This window comes from Chiloscyllium plagiosum, chromosome 1 (assembly GCF_004010195.1).
Source record: "Chiloscyllium plagiosum isolate BGI_BamShark_2017 chromosome 1, ASM401019v2, whole genome shotgun sequence".
Lineage (NCBI taxonomy): Eukaryota > Metazoa > Chordata > Chondrichthyes > Orectolobiformes > Hemiscylliidae > Chiloscyllium > Chiloscyllium plagiosum.
The window spans coordinates 69139882-69166206 of NC_057710.1; the positions used below are offsets into that span (position 1 = coordinate 69139882).

At 38.4% G+C, this 26325-nt stretch overlaps 1 protein-coding gene across 3 annotated transcripts in view; it reads left to right on the plus strand.

Annotated features, from left to right (window-relative positions):
* Window positions 1–26325, plus strand: part of plpp1a (phospholipid phosphatase 1a) — a 97827-nt gene that overhangs the window by 13366 nt on the left and 58136 nt on the right. The window contains exon 2 of one of the 3 annotated variants that reach the window (XM_043688708.1): window positions 22079–22233. The exons of 1 other annotated variant lie outside the window; for it this stretch is intronic. In XM_043688708.1, coding sequence (XP_043544643.1) covers window positions 22079–22233 — 155 coding nt within the window. Of the gene's footprint in view, window positions 1–22078; window positions 22234–26325 lie in introns of those variants that run through there. One more of the 3 variants, XM_043688737.1, reaches the window with a different exon arrangement.

Genomic DNA, 26325 nt, shown 5'->3' on the forward strand with positions numbered 1-26325 from the left:
TGGTGGGGTGGTAGGTGAGGACCAGTGGGGTTCTGTCCTGGTGGCAATTGGAGGGGCAGGGTTCAAGGGCGGAGGAGCGGGAAGTGGAGGAGATGCGGTGGAGAGCATCGTCAACCACGTCTGAGGGGAAATTGCGGTCTTTGAAGAAGGAGGCCATCTGGGTTGTTCAGTATTGGAACTAGTCCTCCTGGGAGCAGCGAAGGAATTGGGAATATGGGATGGCGTTTTTACAGGGGACAGGGTGGGAGGAGGTGTAGTCTCAGATTTCTCCAGTTTCCTCATTTCCCCTCCCCCCCCACCTTGTCTCAGTCCCAACCCTCGAACTCAGCACCACCTTCCTAACCTGCAATCTTCTTCCTGACCTCTCCGCGCCCACTCCCACTCTGGCCTATCACCCTCACCTTATTACCCTCACCTTAACCTCCTTCCACCTATCACATTTCCAACGCCCCTCCCCCAGGTCCCTCCTCCCTACCTTTTATCTTAGCCTGCTTGGCACATCCTCCTCACTCCTGAAGAAGGGCTCATGCCCGAAATGTCGATTCTCCTGCTCCTTGGATGCTGCTTGACCTGCTGCCCTTTTCCAGCAACACATTTTCAGATATATTTCTATCCCAATTCCTTTTAGTTATGGTATTGGTCCTGTCGGCCTGTATTTGAGCTAACTCACATTGTTGCTGCAACTATCCTCCTTTTTTTCTGTTACTGCTGAATGTTCTGTATGAGCCATGAAGGCCGCTGGTAATGACTGTTCTCTCAGGATTGTTTGTAAAGCCTTTTGTATTTGTTCCAAGACACATTTCGTTTTGGAAGTCTGTCTCCAGTTATTACTAGGCTGGTCCATGTTTGACACCTTAACACAGCCCAGCAGTTTAAAAATGAGCACTGAATTAGGAATCTTTGAATAGAAATTTTGCAATATCACCTGTTAAATTTCATTATATATTCTTCTATAGAATGACCATCTGGCTTTCTAAATTTGTCAAAGTCTGACTATGCCTCAATTGGATTTAATAGGTCATCTTTTTTGTTTGACAGTTTTCTCCATAAATTTTAATAGAATTTCCAAACGTTCCTCTGTATCCAATTGTTATATTTCTTGCTTTGGGAATACTTTACACTTAATCTTGCATCCAGTGGTGACCAGCAGTATTGCTTTATGAGGAGCCTCATAGTTCCTTTCACACACCAGTCTTACCCGTTCCTGCTTTATAATAACCTAGTAAATTAATCGGTCAATTAACATTATAGTAATTTTATGGGATGTGGCGTGCTCCTTTTCATTTCTTAGTTGGAAGCATTGGGATTGCCGAATCCTGTTAAATTCAAGTATAAATTCATTGCTGCAGAGAAGGAGGCCATTTAGCCCATTATTTCCATGCCAGGCTCTTTATAGCACAAACTAATTGGTCCAATTTAGCAACAGAACCACAGGAGGTACTGAGATTTGATTGAAAGAAAGATCATATTTGGATAGAAATTACTAACTGAAACCAATCTATTTTAACACTTGATGAGTGCTGCACATAGATAGAAGCAATTGATAGCTAATATACCTCTGTGGAATAAGACACAATTGGCAAAAACTCAGAGAAAAAGAGAATAGTGTACAGTTTGGTTTTTTGGTGTAAACTGTAATTTGAGAATGTAATTTAATTGCAAAAAATAATATTTACATTTGAATTCGTATTTTAATTGTCAGTGTTCAAGGCTGATGATTCTTATCAAATCTGACAGGAGACTGCTACTGACAGTATGGCTGGGAACCGGCATAGTCTTTAAATGCACAGCAAGTTGTTTCTAATTTGTTTTGGGAGTAGACAGGACATCCTCACATTTATGTTCCGCAAACATTCATTTCCCAAAAATTTCACATTGTGTTTTATTTTTCCTCAACAGAATGTCTTAAAACCCTGGTCCCCAGCTACTTACAATTAAAGCCTTTTGGATTAAAGGAGCAGTGGCAGTGTAGATTCCATGTTGGCTCAAGATACAAAGTTGAGAGTGGTTATTTTATCAGACCAAAGAAAAATATAAAATTGGTATCTTTCAGTGGTTGGTATTAAGGCTACTGCTGGTTTTGATCTTTGTTAATGACTGGATCATGGATATAAAAGAAAATGTTCAAAGTTTGCAGAACAGACAAAGTTTAGGATATGGTAAACAATGAGAAGGGTAATGGCAGACATCTGCAGAATGGGACTGGTGAAATGGGCAGACATATGGCAGATTAAATTTAATGCAAAGAAGGGAAAGGTGGTGACTTTTAGATATTACTAAACTGTACAATGTTAATGGGTCCTCAGAAACAAGGAAACCTAGGGGTTGTTCATCACAAATCTTTAAACATAGAAGGACATACTTACAAGCCTGTTGATGTTAAAAACAAAGCATGTAGAATCCTGGGCTTTGTAAATTTAGGCATTGGATGAAAAATCCAGAAAGGTAAACTAAATTTCCATAAATGATTGGTGGCTTTAGGTGTAGAGTGTTGTGTCAAATTCAAGGCACCAGAGTTTGGTAAAAAGCTAAGAGAGGGTGCAGAGAAGATTTTCTGGAATAAGACTTGGGTTAAGGAACTTCAGTGAAGAAACTAAAGAATCTGGGATTGTTCTTAGAGAAGATAGTTGAACGAGAGATAAAATAATTCAACATTTATAGGAAACGTTTTGATATACTGGGAGAAACTGTTTCCAGCAGCGAGAGTTGATAACCAGAGGACAAAAATACAAAACAATTGGTGAAAGAAGCATAGGTAAGGAAAAATTATATTAATGCAGTGAGTTGTTGTGGTCTGGAATGAACTACCTTAAACAGTCGTGAAAACAGATCCAACAGCTGCAGTACAGGTAAAGCCGGTATAATATGGGGAGAGGCTGCTTACAAGGCTATATGCAAATAATTGGATATCCCTTTGAACAATCAACACAGGCAAGGTGAGCAGTACCATCACCTCCTGTGCTCAATTATGCCATTTTTCTACATTTATAGTTAATTTGTCACACTGTAAAGACTTCACTTTTCCTTTATCTTAAAAGACTTTAGTCATTGATCTCTGTGTAGCAGCTGAGTTGAATTTGGAACATGCAGGATTGCGTGCAATTTTGGCACCACATACTGAATAACTTACTGTTTTGTTTTGTGACAAAGTGACATTCTAACCTATCTAGTTTTTTCAAGAACTGTAAATAATATCTAAATGTCGACACTCTGGCACAACAAAAGAGTCTTGACCTGGCTGTGAAAGTGGGTGGCAATACAAAGTCATTTTTTTCTTTATTCATTCACAGGATGTGGATGTCGATGGCTAGGCAGCATTTATTGCCCATCCCTATTTGCCCAGAAGCAATTAAGAGTCAGCCACATTGCTGTGGGTCTGGAGTCACATGTAGGCCAGACCAGGTAAAATGGTAGCCTATCTCCCTAAAGGACATTAGCGAAACAGATGGGTTTTTCCTGACAATCAGTGATGAATTCGTGACTTTTAGTTCCAAGTTTGTTTTTTTTTAAATTGGATCCAAATTCCACCATCTGCTGTGGTGAGATTCAAACCCAAGTCTACAGAGCATTACTGCGTCTCTGGATTAACTGTCCAGCAAAAATACCACTAGGTCACCACCTCCCCTTAAATGCTGATCTAGCCAGTGATGCCCTTATCCTGTATGTGAATGAAAAGAAGTAGGTTCACTAATGGATTGGTTCCATCAGTATCCTATTCCTGTGTTTGAAATTTTGAGCTACTGTTTGGGTATTTTAGCTCCAAATGCAAAAGCGCTCTATACTGAATCTCTTGACTATTTTTCTTCAGTGTTTAAGAGGTTTGTGTACGATATATAGTGCTGGATCGTGTTTGAGTGAAATAAACAAATTATGTTTGTGACCATCATACAATCTTTGCATCCACGAACACACTTCCTCAGGATGAGGAGCTAGTCCTGTTCCACTGAAACAGCTAACAAAGATAACCATAATTTGCTCAACTTGACCCTAAGCAAGTTGAAATACATATGATACCATTAATTTTATCTTTTTCAGCGCAGTCTCGTAATGTAAGGAGGGACTGGCAGTTGTTGGCTGGGAGCTGCCTTCTACTCTTGTCTCCACAGGGCATTGCTCTGATCAAAGAGATATAGCTTTGTTTAGAAGCAGCAAGTCCTGCCTGGATCTTGGCACATGTTACAGTACAAGTCTGCCGAATCTGTGCATAGAGAAAGTTTGTGCCTAAATATGGTGGAAAAATGCAAAACAGCATTTTAATAAAGAGCAGATGGCCAGACCCAAGTAGAGTGGGTTTTGGCAGAAGATATTACATGGGCACTTCATGATCTATATAAACAGCAGAAAGCAAAGTGACCTGTAATGTATACAGTTAGTTGTGAAACTGATAGGGAGAGCATCCTTACTTTCCCTCCACTCCACTCCGGGTAATTAATAACATTTCCCAAATAATTTTGACTGTTTCTAGAAAGCACCTGGCAAGATAAATGCTTAATTCTATTTTGTCATCAGTCTCCCTCTAATCAATAGAGCATATCACATATAAAGCTCTAACAAATCAGCAAAATAAACAGTTCTTGATCTGAGTAGAAGAAGATTTAAATATTTTTTTTTTTTAAATTTTCCTGTTCAAAAACATGTGTCTCTTGTTACCTGACACCCTTCCCATCTGCCCACCTTCTGGTGTAGTTTGTTCACCTTTTCTCTTCCCTCCATTGGTTTCACACTGTAGTTTCCTTTTCTGTCTTTCTGTATCTATTACTTCTTGTTTCTTATTCCTATAAATTGTATTTCACTATCTTTTTTAGTACAAACATTCAGCACATGAGATGATTCAGCTCATTGTAACAATATTGACTCTTCAAAAGAAATGCAATTAGTTCCATTCCTGTACTCTTTAACGATAGGCTTGTAAACGACTCTCATTCTCTCCCTGCATCATAATTCTGGCCCAAAACAGGCAATCACCTTTTACTAACATTGACCGTATTGCAACTGGCAGCAGACCAGAGTCAAAGATCGTAACTTGTAGATAACTGAGTCAGTGAAATGAGAATTGGTTCCCATTTTCTAGCACTGTAGATGTTCAGTTCTCTATTACAAGTTGTTAGATTTAGATCTAAAGTTTATTTAGATTTAGCATCAGATGAGAAACTATTGAAAACAGATAAAATTAAATCAACCAAGTATTAACAAAGAATACAACGAAAACAAGTTGTTGCAGAGATTCAGCAGGTCTGACAGCATCTGTGGAGAGTGAAACACAGTTAATGTTTCGACTCCAGTTACCCTCCTTCAGAAGGGCTTCTAGCGGAACATATGAACAGAACAATTAGACTTAATAGCTTTAAGAGGTATCCTCGTGCAAATTGGATGTGTATAGATCTAAACATTTCAAGAGATAGAAGAATTATTGCAAAGTTAAGAAAGGAGATAAAGTGGCAATATTGAGACAGGGAGAGCTAATGTATATGGGGAAGGGCTGCTGTTAGAATCAGATGCCAAGTTGGATGCACTGAGCTGGGAAGAATCCCAGCTCTCACTGTCTGCCTCCAACATGCAAGTTCTGCCCAATAACTCAATTTAGTTCTGTCACTCAACTCTGCAGTGCGGCCTAGTATGGAATAGAAAACTTCCGGTTTCCCTTAAAAATGAATAGCAGTGAAAATTATTTCATAACCTCCAAACCGTAACAATATACTTACTCAGAATCCTGTGTACCAATCTATTGGGAATTTTGGCCTTAAGACATCAATGCGCCACATGCATACACAAGGCTGACCACAAGGATAACTGTTAGCCTCAAATAAGCTGGGGACAATACACCAGTATAAAGTATGTGCTCACATGATTCAGCTGAATATATGCATTGTTCACCAGTTTGCACTGTGCATTTCTCAAATCGCATCTGACAAGGAATTGAGCAAAAGCACTACTGCACCAGAATTATTCCAGAATCAGTTACCTGTAACATAAAGTCACATCTCCTATAACTGCATCTACAACATTTATGCTGTGACTGGAGTGATTACAAAGTTGACTGTAATTTATAGATTTGATTTAATAGATTTGAAATTCTGTGAGTATTCTCCCAATCTCTCACCTATGTGTAGGGAGATGTAGGAGATGTAACTGAAAAATTGGTTGAATGGATGGGCTTTTAACTTTTAAAGGTTGAGTGAAATAGCATGATGGTGGATTTTGCGAAGAAAGGTCAAAGAGGAGAGCTGATACAGTTGAAAACTCTATTATCATTGTTGGGCAGGAGAAGGAGGAGAAAGTGAGGTCTGCAGATGCTGGAGATCAAAGTTGAAACTTTATTGCTGGAACAGCACAGCAGGTCAGGCAGCATCCAGAGAACAGGAGATTCGACGTTTCGGGGCAGGAGAAGGGCAGACAAATTTAAAGTCCATATTTAGAGTTGGGAGAAACCTAACAGCAGCAAGATTAGAGAGTCATGATTTGGAGATGCCGGTGTTGGACTGGGGTGTACAAAGTTAAAAATCACACAACACCAGGTTATAGTCCAACAGGTTTAATTGGAAGCACTAGCTTTCGGAGCACCGCTCCTTCATCAGGTGGTTGTGGAGGACACAATTGTAAGGCACAATTTATAGCAAAAGTTTACAGTGTGATGTAACTGAAATTATACATTGGAAACTACCTTGATTGTTCGTTGGGTCTTTCATTTGTTCGAATACCATGATAGTTTCACTTCTTTCATGTGTAAATCACAGAACTTTTTTTTAAAAGTTGCAAACTAACGTTTTGTGAATCATGCACTAGTACATGCAGATCCTCTTGTACCTCAGAGCTCTGCAAATTCTCACCATTTAGTTAACGTGCTTCTATTTTCTCCCTGTGAAAGTTGCTAATTGCAAATGTTGTGAAACTTGAAAGGGTTCAGAAAAGATTTACAAGGACGTTGCCAGAGTTTGAGCTACAGGGAGAGGCTGAACAGGCTGGGGCTGTTTTCCCTGGAGCATTGGATGCTGAGGGGTGACCTAATAGAGGTTTACAAAATTACAAAATTACAAAGTCTTTTCCCTGGGGTTGGGGAGTCCAGAACTAGAGGGCATAGGTTTAGGGTGAGAGGGGAAAGATATAAAAGAGACCTAAGGGGCAACATTTTCACGCAGAGGGTGGTACATGTATGGAATGAGCTGCCAGAGGATGTGGTGGAGGCTGGTACAATTGCAACATTTAAGAGGCATTTGGATGAGTATATGAATAGGAAGGTTTGGAGGGATACGAGCCGGGTGCTGGCAGGTGTGACTAGATTGGGTTGGGATATCTGGTCGGCATGGACGGGTTGGACCGAAGGGTCTGTTTCCATGCTGTACATCTCCATGACTTTCTAAGCAGTGCTTTTTTGCCTTGAGGATTGAGCCCCTGCCCATAGCCACATTAAGTTTGGTAATCTCATCTGCTAATCGTTTCACACAGTAACTCATTAAGTCTGTGTAAAAGACTTCCAAATTGATTGTTTTGAGTCCTTACTGATGCATATCATTCACGTAAATAATTGACATATTAACTGTGACACCAGGACTCAAAAATATCCCCAATTTTTAATTTCTTGTAAAAACAGTACTAATTGAATTAATAATTGGATCAGAAGAGAGCTTTGTAAAAGGGTCACTGGACCGTGCGTTAACTCTGATTTCTCTCCACTGATACTAGCAGACTTGCTGAGATTTTCCAGCAATTTCTGTTTCTGTTTGTGACTAATAATTGAACAATTTGGTGGTAAATTTTGTAAAGTTCTGTCAGGGACTTTTTCATCAATTATCTTAACATCAAGGAGCTTATGCTCCACACTATAGGAATGATGTTGTTAAACATGGAAGGGGTCAGAAACGATTGATAGGAATTTTGAGATAAGGGAGAGGCTGAATAGAGTAGGGGTATTTTCCCTGGAGTGTCCAAGGCTGAAAGGTGACCTTATGGAGGTTTATAAAATCATGAGGAGCATGGATAGAATAAATAGACAAAGTCTCTTCCCTGGCGTGGCGGAGTCCAGAACTAGAGGGCAAAGGTTTACGGTGAGGGGGAAAGCTATAAAAGAGACCGAAGGGGCAACTGTTTCATGCAGAGGGTGGTGCATGTATGGAATGGGCTGCCAAAATAATTACAACATTTAAAAGGCATCTGCATGGGTATATGAAAAGGAAGGGTTTAGAGGGATATGGGCGAAATCCTGGAAAACGGGACGAGATTAGGGTAGAATATCTGGTCAGCATGGGTGAGTTGAAATGAGTATGTTTCCATACTGTAGAACTATGACTCCATGTTTCGAGTAAGTCTAGGAGTGCACCAAATAAATAGTAAATAGGCCTTTTTACAATTTTTGCATGTTGGTGTTATATTTGCACAGTTGAAACTGGTAACAGAAGTCCATACAAAATATAAAGAATTATCAAGTCTATTATTTTATTCTGGAATTTTATTTCTATTCAAGTGGGATTTTAGAATACCGTGGTTGAAGTTATTTATGTTTGCAATCAATATGAAAGATCCTAATGGGATAGGGACATTAACCTTTTCTTCTTGGAGATGCATATTGCCCTTTATATGACAAAGTGTTCCCTCTCGTTTGTCAGTCCAAACCTGCATGTTGAACAGATCCTTGCATAGATTGCTGTGGGTTGTCCCTTTATCAGAAGAATTGTGAGTGATTTTACAGTTTTTACAATCATTCTTGATTCCTCCCTTATGACATAGTGAATGCCTTTGATGACACAACAAAATGCATTGATGAAGCAACTGAAGGTGATGTTTGGTCAAGGGCAATATCCGGAGATTGATCTGCAGTGATTGGCATCTAATCCAAGGCAGGCAACTTCCTGTATGGAGGCTATAACTTACAAAGGTTTTCTCTTTCAGTTTATGTTCTTTGTAAAGCAGTATTGCTAATTTGTAAAAGCATTTTGTCATATGTATTTTGGATTCTCTGGCATAGTTTGAATATTTCCAAACGAATCATTCATTCAGAAGTTCTAAATTCCTTTACTATTAGTATGTAAAATCTTCAAGTGATTCAGCAGCAGACATCTGTCTATGTGTGACTAATTACTTTGAAATCGACCAATATTTATACAGGAAAATATAATCTTCTGATGGAAGCTATTTTCTAAGACCCTAATCATAAAAGAACCTTTAGAGATTGCGTTCTTCCTTAATTCAGAGGGATTCATTTGTCACAGTTTTCTTGAGATTATATAGTTGACACAGTTTTGATTGTGGTGATGCTGCACAGTGGAAATTGTTTTGTGTCCATCTTTGTTTTGATCTTCTACCTGACAAATGCTATGTAGCAACAAAAAATGATTTTGCTTTCTTGCATTTATCCAGTGTAGTTTTTGCCAGAATGAACTCTTAGAGTCATTGAGTGATAAAGTCCTACAGCATGGAGACAGGCCATTTGGCCCAATCTGGTCCATGCCAACCAATATGCCTGTCCACTTGAACCCCATTTCCCTGCACATGTCCCATATCCTTCAAATTCTTCCCAGGGATTTGTCCAATTTTCTTTTAAATGTTGTTAATGTACCCACCTCAACCATTTCCGCTGGCGGCTCATTCTATTTTCGTATCACTCTCTGTGTAAAAAGGTTGCCCCTCAGGTTGCCTTTTATTCTTTCCCCTCTAACCTTAAACTGATGCGCTCTAGTCCTCACTTCCCCAACCCTGAGAAAAAGACTGAATGTGTTCACCCTACTCATGCCTCTCATGATCCTCTGTAAGGTCCCCCTTCAGTCTCCTACGCTATAAAGAAAAAGGTTCTAGCTTGTCTAACCTCTCCCTATAACTCAGTCCATTGTGCACTACTTAATGATTTTCTTTAGATGTGGAACCATTTCTTTCATGGTAGTCATGTGACATGCACTCTTAGAACTAGCTCTAAATTCTGAAACTTCTCATAAAGGGAATTTCAAAAAAGACAAATCATAGGCTTAGCTATAGGTTTAATAGTAGCTTCGTAATCTTGCACATTTATTATAAGCCCATGATACAAGCATATAATTAAATTTTTCTTTTACCAACTATGTTTTAACAGTTGTTTACAGCAGTCCCTTCAATATACAATTAATTTCCCATTTTGTTGACTTTTCAATCTGCCGCATCACGTTATAGGATCTCACAGGAACTTACCATTATCTGGTAGCTTGTTATGTCAGAATATTAAAATTGCAAAAGTTATCAAAAACATTAAAAGTATTTTTATATTTCCAGAGACAGGATACAGTTGTTTTGCCATTGCTATTTTACACTTTGAATTCCAGTTGCTACTGTGAATAAGACAAATTCAGAGCATCGGAAAGTAACTTCTTTATTCAATTGTGCACTTGTAGACATGTCTTTGGTAAGCTGGTCTTATGTCATGCATTAGTGTCTAACTCACTGTCTAAATAACCACAATTTCAGCATTGATCATGTTGTTGCATTGTCCCACTTTGGTATTACTGCTCTGCATTGCTTAATTATCAAGAGAAATTGTATTTGGCATTGAGATTTGTTTTACTCGTTTCACGTTCCGATGGTAAAAATTTCAGGTTTTCTGGTTTAAGAAGTTTGCAGCCAGCACCAACATAGACTCCAATGTATATTTGCATGTCATTAATATGTTATATAAGGTCATTAATTTCAGTCATTCCCTCCTTCAAATCACATTAGTTCAAGCTAACATTGTTCAAGTGGCTATACTGTATATCTATTCGTCTCTTCAAATATCACTTAAACATTTACTGCTCAATCTTATTGACTTGCTGGTCCAGCTCTGTGGTCAATGAGTATGCTGCATTTAACTTTGTGTCTCACCCATGATCTTGGGCTTATCATGATGTTCATTGGTATCATACATGGCTAGGTTTTAAGCTTTGGTCTTTTCTAAACTAAACTACCCATATCATTGACTTACTTTTAAATTCATACTAATTTTGCATGTACAGAGGCCTTTCTTCACGCAGAGAAAGATTACTGTTTGTAATTCTCTTCCCCAGAGAGCTGTGGAGACTAAGGCAGATTTTGATTTACAAGGGAGTCAAAAGCTATGAGGGAAAGACAGCAAAGAGTTGAGATCACAATTATATAGGCCAAGTCTATGCAATTCCTGCCTCTATTTCTTATGTTCTTATTTTACAAATACAAGTATATGACATGTACACATCCAACAGTCTGGATAGCAACCCCCTTTCCTATGTCATAGTGTGAACTGTACCCTTTAGCCCAATCTGACAGTTTCCTGCACCAAATTATCTGTTTGTTTTCCAATAGTTAGTCACCCAGCTGCCTGATGTGTTGTTGAAAAAGCTAAAGTATTGGATTAAAGGGTGTGGTTGGTACTTCAAGTTAGGAGAAATTTAGAGAGGACTGGGCAAAATTGTGGAAGTACTTAAATGGATATGTTAAGATCATGGGAGCAACATAGGTCATTAAGACAAGACTGATTGGTATGTGAGGCAAAACGTCTCCAGATGTGGTCTCACCAGTGCCTTGCAAAGCTGAAGTATTTTGTCCTACTCTTGTATTAAATTTCTCTTGCATTAAGCACCAACATTCTATTAGCTTTCCTGAGTACTTGCTGCGCCTGCACACGAATGTTTTGTGAATCATGCACTAGTACATGCAGATCCTCTTGTACCTCAGAGCTCTGCAAATTCTCACCATTTAGTTAACATGCTTCTATTTTCTCCCTGTGAAAGTTGCTAATTTCACATTCCCACAATATGCTGCAGTTGCCAATCTTGGCTCACTAAACCTACCCACATCTTTATGTAGCCTCCCATGTCCTCTTCACAAATTACTTTCTTACCTACTGTTGTGTCATCAGATCTTGAGAGCCTACGATGAGCCTATCACAGCATTGATGAAAGTTAGACCACTGTAGCGTCCTTCAGCGTCTATTAGGAACTGAAATTCAGCCATTGTTCCCGCTTCTGATAGTTATTAGATTAGATTAGATTACTTACAGTGTGGAAACAGGCCCTTCCGCCCAACAAGTCCACACCGACCCGCCGAAGCGTAACCCACCCAGACCCATTCCCCTACATTTACCCCTTCACCTAACACTACGGCAATTTAGCATGACCAATTCACCTAACCTGCACATTTTTTTTTTGGATTGTGGGAGGAAACCGGAGCACCCGGAGGGAACCCACGCAGACACGTGGAGAATGTGCAAACTCCACACAGTCAGTCGCCTGAGGTGAGAATTGAACCCGGGCCTCTGGCGCTGTGAGGCAACAGTGCTAACCACTGTGCCACCGTGCCGCCCACTAAATGCTTTCCCATACCATCTGCTCTATCTCTCCATGACTGTAGTAAAGGTCACAGAGTTGTGATCACTGTCACTGAAATGCTCTCCCACCGAGAGATCCAACATGGTTCGTTGCGAAGCACAAATACAGCATGACCTCCCATGTAATTGACCTATCTACATATTGCATCAGGAACCCTTCCTGGACATACCTGACAAAATCTGCTCCATCCAAACTATTTGAACTAAGTAGGTTCCAATCAATATTAGGGAAGTTAAAGTCACCATGACAACAATCCTGTTACTTCTATACATTTCCAAAATCTTCCTTCCAGGCTGCTCCTCGGTGTCTCTATTGCTATTGGGGGAGGGGGGAGGCTGTAGAAAACTCCCAGTAAAGCGACTGCTTCTTTCCTGTTTCTGACTTCCACCCATACGGACTGTGTAGACAAACCTTACTCAACGATTTCCCTTTCTGCAAATATGATACTATCCCTGATTAGCTATGTCACTCCTCCACCTCTTTTGCTTTCCACCCTTTTCCTTTTTGAAACATCTAAACCCTGGAACACCCAACAACCATAATTTCCTCTGTGATATCCAAGCCTCTAAAATGGCCAGAACATCACAGTTTCAAGTTCTAATCCCTGCATGGAGGTCGTCACCCTTATTCTTAATATTTCTTGCATTAAAATAGACACACTTCAAGCCACTGTAGGAGACAACTTATGGAGACAACTTATGACTCTCAGCAAAAATATGTCCCAGTAAGATGCTAAGAAAAGGGATAAACCAATTGGACTAACCAAGAAAATTCTGGAGAGTATTAATTTGAATGAGAAAGTGCATAAGGAGGCCAAAATCAGTGATAGCTCTGAAAAGATCTTGTCTATTTATCCTATCCATGTCCCTCAATTTTGTAAACCTCTATAAGGAGCTATCTCGTCCCACTGGAATAAATGCAGAATCAAGCAAAAGAGGACTAAAAAGGTAATAAAGACAGAGAAAATATTCTCCAATGGCAAACTAGGGAGAAATGTAAAATCTCACAATAAGAGCTTCTTTAAATATATGTGACATGGAAGCTAGAGGTCAACATGAACATAAGACACTGAGTAAACAAATTTGGGGCGATGGTTTCAGGAGTTATATTGTAACCTGTTTGGTAAAGTGCCAATGTGAGGTAGGTGGTTGGGCTCAGGATAAACCATAGAGAAGCATCAAAATAGAATGTCCTACAAACTTGAATGATTCCATTTTAGAGGTGAAGAAAAATGTTTTTAAAGATGTATGAGTACATTTTCATGAATTGTAGTGCCATTACATCTATCTTTTACTTTAAAGGAAATCCATCTTGTTTCTGTTTTCATTTTAAACTTAGAATGCCCCTCATGAATAAAAGCCCTTGTCAGCTTTGCTGAACTGCAGTCTGTCAGACAGAAATCTAGATCAGGTGTAACTTCCTTTATGGAGAGCTTGCTTCCATCGCCAGATCTTTCAGAGTAATACTCCATAGAGGGGTCACTGTCATAGAGGTGCCTTCAAGAGGTGAGAAATAAAGTGAGAAACATAGAAAATAATAAACAGTTATAAAACATTTATCAGTTTATCAAAATTTTATAAAACTATTGTGCAGGGTTTAAAGACAACTGCTTTAAATTTGATGTTGCCGAAGTATTGATTGTTGAGGAATTCTGAGGAAGTGATTCTTGCCTGATTCATTGCTGACTAAGTGCAGAATTGAATTGAATTCCAAAAGGAGTACAATTTATGCTAATCTTTCTATTTACACAAACCTGGCACACATAAGACTGGATTGAAGCTTTACTTGCTTCAAGGATAGAGTGATGTTTCATATTTTGAAGCATCAGTGTGAGAATGTGTTTCTGCTATTAGAGACATGTCTGTTTAGACTAGTTCAAAGTAATTTCACTTTCTAAATAATCTTTACATCACCATGAGAGGTGTCTTTGCACATCGTGAAGGGTTGAGTAAATCCATCTCTGTTTGGATTGTCGAGGCAGTTTGACCTCGCTCCCTGGAGCCAATCAAACTCAGAAGCCAGATGTGCAATTGCTGAAGCAGTCAATGGTTCAGGTCATAGCCTAATTCAGCACAAAGTGTTTGTTCAGGTGCTTTCTTTTGATTTCTTGATTTTTTTTAATATTAAGAAATCACTACCAAGCCTATGAAAAGTCCCGTATTATTGTAACTAGCTATAGTTGGGTATTTTTGGCTTTTAACTTTTGTTCTGCCCTCACTCTTTAAATTTTACAACCATCAAATTTTTCCTCATTTAAACTAAAGTATTTCTGAAAATAACCCATAACTTGAAATAAAATCTGCTTCCAGCTGTGTATAGTGATTTTTAATTTACTTTTGAGAGCTGTCGATCATCATGTAGGTGGATCGAGTAACACAGACTCCTGTGGTCTAAGTCAAGTTGACCATTGAATCCACGTGTAAAGGACAACATGATTATGTTACTGTGCATCTTAGCAATTACATTGATTTGGAGGTTTTATTTTCAAGTGAGGGTTGTTTTGGATAGTACTTTAGATTGAGAGAAAATTGTATGGTTTAAGAAAAGAAATACAAACTTTAATAGCTGAATCTGTGCCTGATGATATATTTTACAGTCAGAGCAATCCCAATCATAGGAACATCCCCCATTCTCACTCCTGCTACCCTTCATCCTTTTGTAATATTAGAATTTAAGTAAAATTATGATTGGGACAGAACAACACATTCTACAAGTCTGCAGCCACCAAGGGAATTAATTTCATGATTTCCCTTGAAAGGTAAAGGGTTTGCAAAAAGAATTCCTTGGAAGAGGTGGATATTGAAATGGGGTTCTCCACCACTACATTCATCTTTTACTTTAAAGGAAACCCATCTTGTTGCTGTTTTCATTTTAAACTTAGAATGCCCCTCATGAATAAAAGCCCTTGTCCGCTTTCCTGAACTGCAGTCTGTCAGACAGAAATTTAGATCAAGTGTGACTTCCTTTATGGAGAGCTTGCTTCCTTCGCCAGTACTTTCGGAGTAATAGTCCATAGTGGGATCACTATCATCGCATGTACTCTGCAGTTTAGCTTTACCACTTGTGCATCAATGAATAGGTTCCAGATGAGCGCAAACTGCAGAGTCTCCTTTAATTGGACATATGTTGGCTACTTACCAGATAGGGTGGCTAAAATATCTCATCTGGAACCAATTTTATTGTTATGTGATGATACCTTGTAAGGTGAATGCTTCTATTAGTAGTACAAGTTGGAGAGAAAAGGCAAACTTGCTTGAGGGAGGTCATAGGCCACCTTGAGAATTGGCATAAGGTTAATGAAATGACTAAAGCTCTTTCCATTATAAATGAGTACAGCACACACTAAGGATCTACAATTCTGTTGTTCAAAGTGTTCTGTTCAAAGTGTGGTGATTTTGTGTGGTCAGTGCATTGAGCTGATTTGTCTATTTATTCTGCATAAAAGTGGAACTCAGAATGTCTACAGAAGTTGTTTATTCAGTCCAATCTCTAGATCATTGACAGGAACCTTAAAAGAGCACAAAACAGATGTTGGGAAATGGGTTTGGGGGACATGGGGGAATCTATTTAGTTTTCATTTAATGTTGTTCTTAATTTTTGAGTATTGCTGAAAAAAGTGCATTTTGTCAAAACTTTCACCTTGCACTCATCAAGACAATTTGCAAGAATGCCAATTGAAGGGGAAATCCACATTTATGCGAGATGAAGAAACATAAGTGAACAATTGGTAGAGGCATTGCTCAGAAGAATTAACTGATTACTGCTGATTGACATTCTACCGTCAGGCATTGTTTAAACTTAAACCAAGAGGTTGAATCTGATTGGTCAAGGCAGTGCCTTAAGAAATAAATCAATGAATGGCTGTGACCTATTTTGAAGAGTTGAAGTAGATGCAGAGCATGTATACATTTTGTCTGCCAAGAGCTGAGCCCTTTGTATTAATATGTGTAACATCCAGTACACATAAATAGCAACACTGAGAGCCTGACTGACAATCTAAATTGGGTGTCAGTGTAATTCTTGGCAAACTCAGGATTATCCAGCAAATGTTGGCCAATTGCTGAATCAAACCTAATATCAGTGTGGGCTCAATAGGTATGATCAGTATCTTGTTTGTTGTGAACAGCTAAGGAGGCACACTGTTTGATATGGGAGGCAATGGCCTAGTGTTATTATTGCTGGACCTGCTAATCCAGGAGCCTGGGAATGGACTCAGTGCCAGGTTCGAATCCTGCCAAAGCAGATAATCAACTTTGAATTACCTTTTAAAAAGTCTGGAATGAAGATAACCTATGACTTACTGACGACCATGAATCCATTGTTGATTGTCAGGAAAAATCCACCTGGTTCACTAATATCCTTTAAGATGGAAACTTCTATCTTTACCTGATCTGGACTATATGTAACTCCAGACCCACAGCAATGTGGTTGACTCTTAACTGCCCTCTGGGCAATTAGATGGGCAAGAAATGCTGGCCCAGCCAGTGATGTCCTCATCCTGTAAATGAATTTTGAAACAGGACACATGGCATATATGGCATTAATCTTGTGCAGAAAGCAGAACATTTTTATGGCTTGATGGCAGCATCCTGGTAGTGAACATCACGCATGTTTTGTACTACCAAACAATGATTTTTGATTTTTGGTGCTGCTTTCTGCTTCTCTTATGAGTAAGCAGTTTCCATAGTCTCTAATGGCTCCAGTGCAGTCGAAGGAACGAATTCCAAATGCTGGTAATGCAAATTAAAATTAGGTAATAGAAATGGACTGTAGAACTGTCATTTTCAGAAGAGATACAAAACATATTTCATACACTCTGTAGCATTGTTCTAAACTATTTTTCTTTCCCCAATGCTGACTGACTTGTATATTCCTAGCATTTTCTATGTCTATTCATACAGATGTACATTTATTTATTATTGATATATAAACTGGGGTTGCTATTTAAAGGAACTGGTGCAGACCTTGACTTTGCATAACTTGTTAAAACATCTCTCCTAATGATTTCACTAAAATGGGTGGTTGCTGACGAACACTCACCCAAAAATCAACTTTACCTCATTTGACGATTTTTACTTAGCTTCATGTGGTCACGATGTAGGACATTACAGACAAGAAGTAGCAACAATATAACATCCTCTCCATATGTTAACAAACAATTGAAGGAGTAAGCAACAACACAATATAGCAAATGAATAGAAACTATTGGCAACTTCCTTCCTCTGACTACCAGATGCTTGATTTTAACATAACTTTTAAAAGGTTTTGTAAAGCATTCACTTGCCAATTTAGTTTCTCCTTATCTGCTTACTTTTGGATGAGTAAGAACTAGCCAGATAGATTTCCTTGAGTTGAACAAGTAAGAAGTTCACTTTTATTATGCAAAAACCAGGTTAAAAAAACTAAAAAAAAACAAAAACTGGGAAAGTTCATCCCAACTTCTGCAAAACATGCCCAAACTCACATGCTTGAATCACATGCAAAACTACAATAGAAGTTAACTTTGGACAAGTGAACTGGTTATAGCTGACTATCTGGTCTGACTGTAGCTATCCTGTCTTAACACCTGTGAGTTGGTCACATGACTTTTCTATAACTGCCATCGGAACTTTAAAAATCTTTTGGATATTTCACAAGGTATCTTTCAGATGGTTGTAAATCTGGGGAATTCTTGATTGCAGAGAGGTATAGAATCTGGATTCTTCAGTATCTTCAAGGCTGTGATAGATGGATTTTTTAATCAGTAAGGGAATCAAGGGAGGAAAGTGGAGTTGAGGATTATTAGATCAGCCATGATCTCATTAAATGGTACAGTAGATCAGTGGACCAAATGGACTACTTCTGATCCTATGACTTATGGTTGGCTGTTAATAGACCCATTTGGAGTGGATTTGGAGTCATACAGAGTCAACCAAACTCTGGCAGCAATTTTAATTTTGTCAGTATCCTTATTTTAGTTAAAAATTGCTGTTTTAACAAGTCCAATGTTTGTTTCCAGCTGATGAGTTAAAAATTAATATTTGAGTGAGCACATCTTTGTAACACTTGATGTAGACACTTCAGATTTTCACACCTGTGAGATTGTTTCTTCTTTGAAGCACAGTACAAGACAAATAATATTGGATTAGTTGCTTGTTATATTTTTCATTCTTTTTAACCTATATTGAATTCAAATGTTTTAAAATCAAACAAAATGATTAAAATGTGGGCGATTCAGTAGCTCCCACTGCCTAATATCAGACAAAGTTAAAGTTACTCCCTTCTGTGTGGAATTGCACTGAACTGTTCTCGGTTTAATTTCTCAGCTGCATAGATATTAAAATTGTCATAGATTTAGGGACGAAACCTGCTGGAAAAGCACAGCAGGTCAGGCAATAGGAGAGTTGACATTTCCAGCATAAGCCCTTCTCCAGGAGAAAGAGAGGAAAAATACTCTGTCCAGTAAATCCTACTGACAGCTGCTCCTGTTTAGATATTGGGTATGGTGTGGGATTGGATTGGTTGGGCCTGACCAATTGGTTAGGAATAGCTAATTGTGGGATGGCTAGCTGCACCCTATTGATGATGAATTGTTGGGGCAGTCTTTCTGCACAGTGCAGGAGAAGTCACAGTGGCAGAGGCGCTGGCAGTGTCTCGTACACACACATGACTATATAATTTTGTCTTCAGGAAAGGAGGACAGAAAATAAACTCACTCTTCTATAAATGAGATTACCATTGGCTCAGAAGTTGGTGATATCTAAATGAGCAGACATAAACAGTGATCATTCTGTCTAGGAGTGGTGTATTTATTGACTGTCTTTCATGTTCTGTTTATTCATTACTAAAATACCACTGCTATTTCCTTCATAATTACATTAGTTAAGACTTCCTGGACTTTTAAGCATTATGAGTTTGTTTGAACTGGAACGTTAACATTAAAACTACTAAAATTAGTATTCTGTGTAGTAGCATTGAATAAATCATTGGTGTATGTCTATTAGATCTGCAATATAGTGCTCTATACCATGTAATCTATAATCAGAAACAGATATGACTCTGCAAGCACTATAATTGGCCTTGGCTCACTAGTTAATGAAGGGAAAGGTTGTCTCATTTTCTGTTTCTGATTGCTATCCAGAGAATCCTGTGCACACATAAATGTTGGGTGTGGACTAGATAAGGTGCTGAATTACAGCTCGTCCCAACACACACACACAAAACCCTCCCCTCCTCGCCAACACAATAGTCAGATAACTGATTATCAAAGTTCATGTAAAAATTCTGGAAATTTGATAATGTTCTAAAAAGCTACTAGCACCTAAGGATCTGTAAAAAGAAATGCAAGGGAAATGAATCAACCGAAAGAAATGATTATACAGAAATGTCCTTTTTTATCTGTGAAAACATTAGATAAATTAAAGATAAAAAGCTAGATATATTTTGGAGCTGCGAATACTATATTATACAAATCCAGAAACATTTTGAACTCAATATGTGGATCATTGTAGATTAATGCTGTCCAAGGTGAGCATAATTTCATGGTATGACTTCATATTATAGGAGACCATATTGGGCGAAACTAATTATTATATTCCAAACAGGAAGATATAACCAAAATAAAGCATTGTACAATGCATAATTTTTGCCTCAGTCTAATTGAAAGACTGGTCACCTTCTCCAAAATGGAGCAAAACAGCATGATATTACATAACCTTTCCAGATATCCAAGGCAAACTCACATCCCTTCTTTGTACAGTTCTCCCTCGTATCAGAAGGATGTTGTGAAACTTGAAGGGTTCAGAAAAGATTTACAAGGATGTTTCCAGAGTTGGAGGATTTGATCTGTACAGAGAGGCTAAATAGACTGGGGCTGTTTTCCCTGGAGCGTTGGAGGCTGAGGGTGACTTTATAGAGGTTTACAAAATTATGAGGGGCATGGATAGGGTAAATAGACATGGTCTTTTCATTGGGTTGAGGGAGTCCAAAACCAGAGGATATACATTTAGGGTGAGAGGGAAAAGATTTTAAAAAGTCCGAAGGGGCAACATTTTCACACAGAGGGTGATGCATGTATGGAATGAACTGCCAGAGAAAATCGTGGAAGCTAGTACAATTACAGCATTTAAAAGACATCTAGATGGGCATATGAATAGGGAGGGTTTGGAGAGATGTGGGCCATGTGCTGGCAAATGGGACTAGAGGGAAATGGGTCTGGGTAGGTTACTCTTCGCAGGGTCAGTGTGGACTGGTTGGGCCAAAGGGCCTGTTCCACACTGTAGGGAATCTAATCTAATCATTAATTTAGGATATCTGGTTGGCATGGACGAGTTGGACCGTTTCTGTTTTGGTCTGTTTCCATGCTGTACTTCTCTATGACTCTCATCCATAGCTAAAGACATGTTAGTTACAGTATTCTGTTCTTACTTAGTTGGTGTATCTAGCAGACAAAAAATGCCCTAAGTTGAGTTCTAGGAAAGCCATAACAGTGGTTTGTGAAACCAAACAATGGCATTTCTTGTATTCAGATGTACCATAGTGTTTACTTTCTGCTGTTATGTGGAACAAATTTAGCTGCGCATTTTGCACAAAAAATAGGTATAATTAACAAATGATGTCAAATCTGAAAAAACCAACTATAAACCTCAAACTCTGGGGCTTTTTGAAGGTCCAGTGGAATGGCTTGGCATGTGTTCATGCTACAAGTTGTCATTAATTCAAACTGTCTGTCCTGAGCTATTCCTTTAGGTCAAGTGTGAGTGAAGGCTGCAAAGTGGCAGGAAGACTGTAAAGCATGTCACCCACCTCCAGGACTTCACACACCTCTGAGAGATGAGTATAGATTAATTTAGCAGAGGCTTTATGTATATCTTTCAGTCCCTGTTTTGTATTATATGGTACTAGAAGTGCAAAGTAAATTAAATGACATTAAAAATCCTTTTAATGATGAGGTAAATATAGCAATTTATCTGAACTGATATACCTGTTATTACTTTTCTAATCGATTCACACTGATGTTTGTTGCTAATCAAACGAAATAGATTAGATTACTTACAGCGTGGAAACAGGCCCTACGGCCCAACAAGTCCACACCGACCCGCCGAAGCGCAACCCACCCAGACCCATTCCCCTACACCTAACACTATGGACAATTTAGCATGGCCAATTCACCTAACCTGCACATTTTTGGATTGTGGGAGGAAACTGGAGCACCCGGAGGAAACCCATGCAGACACGGGGAGAATGTGCAAACACCACACAGAGAGAGTCGCCTGAGGTGGGAATTGAACCCAGGTCTCTGTGAGGCAACAGTGCTAACCACTGTGCCACCGTGCTGCCCCAAATAAATTCACCAAAATGAGACTTACCAAATAGCAGCCTGAGATCAGTCATGAAAGTTAAAAGTCTTGAGTGAACGTCAATACTACAACAATTAATTTAAGTTCATGTCATGAGAAAACAAATAGAATTTCCATCTTGGGATGAAACAAATATGTGGCTTCTCAATTGTAGTAAACACAGAATTGCCAATCCTAAACCTATTTGACAAAAACTGAAGCAATGACATATAATGCTGTGCAATGACATATAATGCTGTTGTAAATTAAGTGTTCTGTGTCTGTGAATTAAGCACAAAAATCTGTTTACTTAAGTCTTTAATTCAGAATTGAGTCAAAATCTGACAAGTGGACTGTTTTGTACTTTGAAATTCTTGGAAACAGAATTTGTGACTGTTAACTCTTGTAAAGTTTGTCAATTGAAGGTGCACTTAAAAGTTTCTTTGTCTTCCTTCCCTACAGCTGGTATGCCAATGGGCGTTATAAATTTGTTCAAAGTAAAACCATTTCAAAGAGGTTTTTATTGTGATGATGAAAGCATCAAGTACCCATTCAAGAATAGTACCGTCACTTCCACTGTGCTGTATACAGTGGGGCTTTCACTGCCCATATCATCTGTAAGTAGCTCAAACTATCTGTGGAACAATTGAGGTTGCCCCTTAAAACTCTTGATAGATGAATGAATGGGAGTGATAAAAGCATAGTGCTGAGATGGCCTACTGGTTTACTTAGAATCAAACCTGTTTTTTATTCCTTTCTATATTTTCTTCATCAATTTTAATCTTAGCCAAATTTAATATTTTAAATGTAATCAAAAAATTATACGATGGATTTTCACTAATACTGTATTTCAGCCTGTCACTACTAAATAAACAGCTATTACCAATATTAGGTGATGGGGAGGTGGTGCATCTGTGGGTCTAGTCTATGGACTGCACAAGAAAAAGCAGGTATAGATCCCTTGGGTTGAATGGTTTTCTTCAATGCTACAAACCTATAAGGTTTATGCAATGTGATGAGTGATTTTGAGGGTCAGGCAATAGCTAATGGAATAATTAAAATAAAATTGTTATTTAAAAATTAGGATTTTGTTTGTTGCAGTTTTATGTGCCTAGCTACTGTCTGTATTCTATTTTGCTTCTGAATGCTTTGATCTTTTGAATGTGTCAACAGCTACACATTCAGGTACTGGCTTGCTTCAATATTATTATCTTTTATTCATTGTGTGCCAAATTATTACTGCAACTAATCAGCACTGCTATGTCTGATTCTTTTAGCTTTTTTGTACTCTTCCGTACAATGTCAACCAGTCTTGGAACAGGATGATATTTGAGCTGAGTGTTTCAGATCCTTCTAGAGAAGAATATTCCATTCTTAAGTAATCACTGGAAAGAACTGGATTGCACCCAGCTCCCACACTAGAACAGTGCAGATCAACTCAAGAGTCGCTAGTTTAGATCTCAGCTTCTGATGACATCAGTCTTCCCTCATTACTCCTATTTCCATTGCCATTTCCCAGCTAAAATCCGAGTGGTGCTGGAGAATTCCAAGACTTAGGGCTGAAATGCTGTTTTGGACACAGTAACTGTGTCCCTGCCTGTCAGTTATAGTGTAGCATTGACTGCTGCTGTTAAGTCAGCATGCCCCCCTCCTGGTTGAATGAAAAGGAAGGGATGGGGAAATATTGAAGCCTTAAGTCTCAGTAAAACTGAGGATGCAAAAACTGTTCAGGGCCCACAGGATGCAGCTTGCTATCAAACTAATGCATATCACCAAGTTTGGTGATGTCTGAATATCTGAGATTGGCAAAGTGAATGTTATAAATATTAATATTTATACTTTTATTGATCTCATAAAAAGCAGAATGGTTGCAGCTAAAATTCACACATCATGTGCAAAAATAATATGAGTGGTGCTCACGGTACAGCAGATGATTCCTGTTTATAATTTGAAGATTGTAACTGCATTTCAACTGAAAAAAACTTTTAAAGTTAATCCTGTATTCCATGGATGCAGAACTATTTCACAGACTAACATTATTTGACTTTTAAATACTGATACATCAGAAAGATTATTTTTATTGTAGGAATGAAGTTCATTGTTGGTAAAATGTTCAGCACTCAGAGATACTCTTGCATCAGCACAGAAGGATAGGAAATCACTATACACACTTGTAATAGTGATTGCTTGTGCCATTAGTCATGCTACAATACAAGCATCATGTCCTTTTTTTTTGAAAAGAAAAGACAATTTTGTATTGTAGACAGGCACTGTGGATTTAACGTTTATAATCTCTCATCCATGTTGATGCCACTTTCACTGCATTTGTACATGCTGATGGAAAGTGGTTTGATCCAACTCATTGCTTCCATATATAATGTGGAGTAAGAGTCTTATTTTAAGGTGATTATTAGGAATTGATCAAGTAAAACTTGTTGAACTGGTGACAATTTTACTGCTTTGATGTTGGTTGAAGGAATAATCTTTTCTTTGGAGATCTCAATGAGGTGCTGGAAACATTACTTTATGACAGGGGTCTTTGATTAATTTTCTGTGTCCTGATTTCTCATTTCACCATTCATCTAGTTCTGTGGATAAAACATGACATTAAAATAACAAGTCATCTGTGAATTTGAAAGTCACTGTTTGATTGCAGCTTCTTGCGTTTTATTCCTGCCTGAACATTCTCTTGTGTTGCATTAGTTCCATTGGATAACTCTTTAATCCAATAGCATTTCAACTTCTTAGCAGACAACTTAGAAAATGTTTTGCTGACTAAGTTGCCATCCTTTTTGCAGAGATTAAAGAGCACAGGAGAATGAGAAACAATTTGGCTTGCTTCCTGGTTTCCTCCTTCAGAGTTTTCTTTGAAACTGTTCCATTTGGAAGAGGTTTTGCAGGTGTCTGCCTCAGAAGGTGGTGGAGGCAAGGTCATTTAATACTTTTAAGAGAGAGGTGGATGGATACTTGTTAGGCAAGGGAATCGGGGTTGTTGCGTAGATCGGTAGCTGAGAATGTGGGAACACAAACAGATCAGCCATGATCCTATTGGATAGTGGAGCAGACTTGAGTGGTGAACTGGTCTGCTTCTACATATGTTCCTATTTCACACATTAGTACAAATTGTAAACAATTGGCAAATTGAAACACAGCTAGCTGCTTAGTGATTGTGGTTTTGCTTTTTGAAAATCATAAACACATTTTGGCCTCTTCTGTGGTCAACAGTTCCATTGTTAATCTTTTTTGTGCAATTTTTGGTTTTGTTTCAAAGAGGGAATAAAATAGTAACTGTCGCAAAGTGATGAAGTGCATTTAGCACAGCCATATGCAGCAGAATCTGTGTAGATCATCTTAATAGAGTTGAGTTGTGGCTTTAGAGCTTTGCTATGCATTTAGTTCCTGAAACATTATAGAGCAGCAATTCCATTGTTTACAGGTTTACTTCAGGAATACAGAAAACCACAATAATGGTGGTATGATAAAAACATGACTGCCAATTTCTGGTGAGCAAATTGTACATATAGTACGTTACCGAGCAATGAAAGTAAACCACAGAATTTTGAAACTTTGGGTTACTCACAAAACATTTGGAATATTGCTGCAAAATGAAAGCGAACACAACTTGAATGTAGTTGGTGGTAATGTTCTGCATTCCAAATCCAGTTACTTCATGGAATAGTCCTGTCCCATATGTCCAAACTGATGCAGCCTGAGAATCAACCTGTTCATCCACATAATTCATGGCAGAAACCTGGGACCTTTCAAATTGAAGTAAAGCGGATATGTGATTCCCCTATGCCAACCATAGGGAGCAAAGCTGCTGCTATCTAGGTGATAAAAGTGATAGAACAAAAATCTTCTGTATTTTCAGTGATTTATGTCAATAACATTGTCAGTTCAATTCTTAGAATCTTAGAATCCCTACAGTGTAGCCTTCAGCCCACCAAGTCCACACTGACCCTCTGAAGAATATCACATCCAAACCCATTATCTATTACACTACATTTACGCCTGACAAATGAACCTAACCTCTTACCTTGACATCAGTGTCGCTGTCATTTGCTGCTTCCTGCTTAACTTAAATTATTACAAGAAATAAATATCCTTTAATTACATTAGTTTGGGGCAATTTAATGCTGCAATATATATTCTAACAATACCATGTGACATTTTAGAGCAGAATCTATTTATAAACATATTACCTCAATGATGAGGAAAGAAACGACTCGTTATCGTGCCTAGCAGTGCTGTGGTGACTGGATCATCATGGCTAAACCAACTTAAGACATTTTTTTCACAAACATGTAATCTCCTGGGGGAAGTGAAAACTCTGGGTACAATGAAGAAAAAGATATTCTGAAAGACTCCTCCCCATCCTCCTCATGTTATTAATTTGCATCCACTTGGAGATCACTTGGATGAAGTGTTCTCAAAATATGATCTGTATTACAGCTACAAATCCTGAACTGTATTACAACTCCTGAAGACATAGAGAATTACCACCTAGCACACTAGCTGGCAATGCATGCAGATGTTTGCTCGAGGAAAGGAACACCTGTCCAGTCTTCCATCTGCTCTTACTCTGACAGTGTTTAAACTTCAGATCCCTGCCCTCCCCAATCAATTAAAATTGAATAATCTGTTAATAGTGATTGGATCTGTATTTTTAAATATTTTATGAACTTGCTATTTATTTTGTAGTTTAAGAG